The following is a 5,507-nucleotide window of genomic DNA, read 5'->3' on the forward strand; positions in this document are numbered from 1 at the left end:
AATAAAATAAGTTTTGTCCTCAGGTGATGACTAATGGTCTGATAGACACGAGTCATATTTAAATTGTTGACGGCTGCTCCAGAAATGTCATGCTTGCAATTAAAACAGAGACATCCCATGATCGCAAACATCGCGGGAAAAAGGATGTTTAAGGCGTCGAAAGCACTGGAAAACAAGCTGAAGCAGTAACATGCTGTGGCCCTTCGCAGCTTGCCAAACGTGCGAACTTTGCACTCGAAGATGAATGCCAAGGTTGATGTAGAATATAGTCAGGTCCATGTGAGGGACTGCAATTTTAATCTACTTCCTAGAAACACTTCCAATTCCTTTTACGCTCTCATGAAAATGCGTTTGATCGCTTTAGTGATGTTGTTGATGAGAATGCCCCTAAGGATGTGCCTGAGACATATTTTGTGACGTTGAAGGCCCTGAAGGTTGAAGGCTTGGCGAGTAGCAAGTAGGCATCGGATAAAGACACGAAGGGGGATACCATATCGTGACAACAGTCAAACTTGCGTCCCAACAACTGTACGAAAAGTGGTGTGGAGACGGTACACATTGAGATGGATGAAAGGCTTTCCAAGGGTGTAGGCGCCAAATTGGTCGAATATGGCGAGCTTCGGCATCAACTTCCACAGTGCGGGAGTGCTTTCGCAATAGAGTAGCGACTTCGAAGGGCTCTCCGGCACACAGACGCTTCATGCGATTGAATTCACAAACGGCAGCAATTGGTACCCATCCATCAGAAAGTGCAAGACTCTGCAAGTAACTATCGTTTAAGTAATTTTGTGGACTAAGATAGTATTCGACTTGCTCGACAACTGCGGGCAGGGAAATCCCCGGCGGACGGATTGTCATGAAAGATGAGAATGCGTTTACGCTGGACATTGGCGTGACGACGAGAGGCCAGCGGAGTTTTAGCTTGCCACTGACGAAAGAAAGAAAGAAGAACAAGAATGGAAACCGAACTAGAAAGGCACACACGTGAATAGGGGAAAGAAAGAAGAAGAGAGCTTTTGGCAATCTTGTCGAAAAAGCACGAGCAGAAATCAGTGGCCCGTCGAGTTTGTAAACTCCAGGTAGAACGGATATTCGCAAAGAGAAAATGTAGGCCTTGCAATTGTGGTCGGAAGAGAAGAAGGAATTGGTTCCGAGGCAAAGACTAGGAAGATAGAAAGAAGAAGAACGGAATATAGAATGGCGGGCAATTGGCAAGTGAGGACGGATAAGTTCGAACAACTGCTATTACATGAAAGAGATGAGTAGGCGTGGGTGGCTGGTGGCAAGCCAAGATTTTTAAGGTGGGCAGTGGAAGCAGGAGTGAGGCGGACAGTCTCCAAGGTTCTGTGAGTGTTGCATCTTAGGACTATGAAAGTAGGTGAACGTAGGGCGCGTTCCATTTCATGCGAGCGGAGTGTATAGAGCACGGTTTGAAGGACGGATGGATTTATTCCAGAGACGAATGAAAGGGAGACACGGCGCCTAATATGTGGGCACGAGAGGCCCGCAGCGTTCGTTTGCACCTTTGCACATTCCGGGACGGCATGATGTATCGCTATAGCGATATCTTGGACAGACGTAGCTGTAGAGGTGAGATCGAGGGAAAGGGGTCTCCCGGACATGTGAATGCGTTTGACTTAACTCGGATAGAGCTTACAGATGGACCAGCAGGGTACCTTGCTGAGCACCAATCAGTCACAGTAGAATTGTTTACAGTAAAATATAAAGTATAAACAAGTCGGCCCATCATGGCCTCCCATACCACTGAGAGCAACCACGCAGCAAGAGGTTGCTCACCCCATCAAGTAAAACGCCGACGTCAAGATGAAGTAGCACATCACCAACACAGCCCCCTCTAGCCAGTTTGACCGTGAGTCTCTCAACGTCGCGTTCACTACAAACACGCTGAACCCAAGACAGATAGTCTCGAACAGCTGAAAATTCAGCGTCAAATGCTCATTCCCAAACATCCAGCTGACCACCACGAGAAGCGGTGCGACAAACAACGCAATCTGTACAGAGCTTCCGCACGCAATCCCTATGGACAAGTCAATCTTGTTGTGTCGCGCCACAAAGATCGCACTCATGTGCTCCACCGCGTTACCCACCACCGGCAATAGCACGACCGCGATGAACTTCTGCCCCAGTCCGACGCGCACGGAGAACCCATCAATCGAATCCACAATCATCTCCGAAGAGAACGCCACCAGCACAACCATCCCGATCAGAATCCCCAGAGCGACCGGCAAGCTCGCCACATCCACCACCTCCACCTCGTCCTGTGCCTCCTCCTCCTCAATCCCAAATATTTCGACGTCATTGGTAATATCCGCCGCCGAGCCGCCGCTCTCATACAGCTCGGCATGCGTATATAGCTGAAAGTATAAATACATGCAGTAAATCAGGAGCAGGCATATGCTGGTGACGAGAGACATACGCTCCTCGGCGTCTGCTTTCGTCGCGCTCTCCGGCAGGGCCATTGCAAACAGCGCCGGGATGGAGAAGCCAAAGACGGCGAAACTGAGCAAGTCAGCGTTCGCCTCCGACACGGCCGGTAAGACTACTTGTTCGCGATAGCGCAGGCCGCCAAAGAAAAAGGCGCTTCCCAGCACAAGCAGCAAATTACTCAGCACAGAGCCCGCAATGGTGTTCTGGATAAGCTCCATCTTCCCAGCGCGCAGGGCCGATATGCACAGTATCAACTCGACAGCATTTCCAAAGGTGACGTTGACCAAGGCGCCAAAGGTCTGATTGGTGTGCTCGGCGATATCCTCCGTGGCCTTTCCCAGGAGCATGGCAAGCGGGACCATGCCGACGAAGTTGAGCGAAAAGGTCCATATCGGGGGTGCGTTGAGAAAGCCAGCCACCAGGCCGAAGGGGACGAAGATGAGAAAGAGGTTGACCCACGAGGAATAGCCGCCCAGGCCTAGAGAAAGGCCGTTCTGCAGCTGGGTGAGCTGGCCGCCGCACACGGAAATGCCGAGATCGGAGAAGCCTGAGACGCGACGGGGCACAGGAGTCGGGCCAGAGGAGTGGCGGGCGGTGAGGGGCGGGCGCTCCTGCGGCGAGGATTGGGGGAATTCTGTGCGGCGGCGGGTGGGGAGTGAGCCGTATGTGGTGGTTGTGGTGGTTGAGGCGTGCGGCTTTGGCTGAAGTAGGGCGGTATCCATGGTGAAGGATTGGTTGCGAGGGGAAAGCGATGCTACAGGTGCGGCAGAAAGGAGGATATGGAAAGGGCGAGAGAGCGGGGGCCGAGTTGTTGCTGACGCGGCATAGAGGTTTTGAGGGACGGGAATTGATTGCGGGAGACAAAGGGTGGATTCGTGTGTTCGCTTCGATGGGGGAGATAGTACTGTAGCAACACTCGTAGTAAAGATTACACGAAAAGCAACAACAATGCTGTGAGTGGGTAGGAGGCGAAAAGAATTACGTGTATGAACGACGTGAGCATCACTTGTACGCGATGGAGACTATGTTCGTCTCTGTGTGTGAGGGGGCGGGCTGCCCGGTCAAACCAGTTCATGTCCTTCAGTCCGAGACTGGTGGGCGCGATACGCCGACACCTCCAGCGTAGATTACTGATTAATAGTTAAATCTACGATGGTGCGCATACAAAACTCTCAGCTTTGGTCCGACTAGATACGTCGCCCAATGCCAGCCGTCCAAGTATGGACGGCAGCGGTCCGGAGCGTTCCTATTGGACGAAGTAGCTTTCGTAAAGTCACAAAAATACGTGTTTTGGCGGCGAGTTGCTCGGATTATCGAAAAATTTTCAAATAACTCGTTTGGCAGAACTCACAGCATACCGAAAACTCGGGGCATGTGAGTTTTCCAGGAGTGACACACCCTCAGGGTGTGTCTTACAGTAACAGGCTGGTTTTTGCTTGCCTTGCCCGGTTTTGCCAGGAATACTTTTAAATTCTTAACAAATACCGTATGCTTCGTAAGCCCTTGCTTTTCTTAAACTCAAAAATTAAAACGTAAGAGCCAATCATAGCACGCCAAATCACCTCTCTGGGCAAAGCAAAGCAAACTGCAGAAAAACGGGGCATGTTAAGACACTTAACATGATGCCCTTTCGACTGACACACCCTCAGGGTGTGTCTTAAGTTAAGACACTTAACATGCCCTTTCGACTGAGAACCATTCTATCCCTGTGGCGAGCTACTGTACAACAATATGCGCTTCAACGAGTATTCGCGTAGGTGCACGTGGCGGCACAGCGATGGACCAGACTTTCGTTTGTTACGGGCAGGTACAGTACCTTGCTGGAGGTCAGTCCGCAAAACTCGTGGTGGAAATTTTCAAGGGCCATTTTGCGTTTAGGCTTTTGCCATTTCACCTCTTGATCACTGCAAAAATGCACCTGATCGCCCCCCCACATGCAACAAAAAAAAAAAAATTCCGGAGGCGCCCAATATCTCAATTTTCAAACTCGGGTTTACTTTAGGGTGACCCCGACCGCAGACGAAAATCCTTGCCCAATTTTTCCACCACCAAATTTTAGACCACTGGGCAAGATTGGCAGACCCCACCGCGCCTCTACCATTCCTAAAGTTTGGAAATTGCCCAGGATTCTCGCCCAAACCAAAAATGTTTGGGCAAGAATGTTCCTAAAAACCGCTACAAATTTTACAGATTTTCATCGTGCTGACAGCGTGCCCAGACACTTGGCTTTGGACGCCAGAGCACAGTCGCAGATTGCGCTTTTCTCTCTTCAGCGCAATCTTGCCCGGAATGCAGCAGTGGGGTCCAATCCCATATCGACCCCTTGCCCAAATCGTCGCTTGCCCAAGCGATAGTCGAGCCAATTAAAATATGCCAGCTGTCAACGTTTGGAGTTTTGGGCGAGCCACCGCGGCTCGCCCAATTACGCCTAGCGAGTTTGTGAGGAAATGGAAAAAAACAAGCGTTATTTTACGGACAACCTTAATATCATCATTCAGGTACCTGACACCGTACACGTCGCTGACGCGTACACGCATCCAAAATGACAACATGTTTACGTGTACACATAACAGAGCCAATCACGTGGACACGTAACAGAGCCAAGCACAAGCCCGGCCACATCACATCCGCTTCACGTCCTACCCCCCGCCCCCATCTCCCTCCGCACGGCCTGCAAGTTCCGAGCCGTCTTGCTTGCATCGCGCCTTGTCTCCGTTATCAAGCCTATAAGCTTAGCCCGCAATGGCTTGAAGTCCTCTTCCACGCTTGGAAATGGTGTCCCTCCACGCACCTCCGTCACAAGTCCAATCCTAATTCATCTATCGCGCCCCATCTCCCCTATCCATGCTCTTTATCTTAACACCTGGCATTCTCATGCCGACCCACTCCCCAACTCAACCCTCGTCGCCAGTTCCATGCGCCACTCGCCAGTCGTCAATCCTTTTTCACATACGACCCCCATCCTGCTGTCACCCTTCTCCCGCATTTCGCCCCTCCCCGCCTTTCCACACAGTTGCACCCCCTCACATGTCACCTCTCTTTCCTTGCCCCTCTCCGCT

General features: G+C 51.2%; 1 protein-coding gene; it reads right to left on the minus strand.

Moving 5' to 3' along the window:
- Positions 1-1,697: 1,697 nt before the first annotated feature.
- On the minus strand, positions 1,698-3,611 carry CHC_T00003221001 (hypothetical protein). XM_005714634.1 is given in 4 exon segments: positions 1,698-1,793; positions 1,794-2,267; positions 2,316-3,470; positions 3,600-3,611. The coding sequence occupies 3 exon segments, from the start codon at positions 3,609-3,611 to the stop codon at positions 1,794-1,796; spliced, it is 1,641 nt and encodes a 546-aa protein (XP_005714691.1). The 3' UTR covers positions 1,698-1,793.
- Between the last annotated feature and the right edge of the window lie 1,896 nt (positions 3,612-5,507).

This window comes from Chondrus crispus, genomic scaffold (assembly GCF_000350225.1).
Source record: "Chondrus crispus Stackhouse genomic scaffold, scaffold_18, whole genome shotgun sequence".
NCBI classification, from domain to species: Eukaryota; Rhodophyta; class Florideophyceae; order Gigartinales; family Gigartinaceae; genus Chondrus; species Chondrus crispus.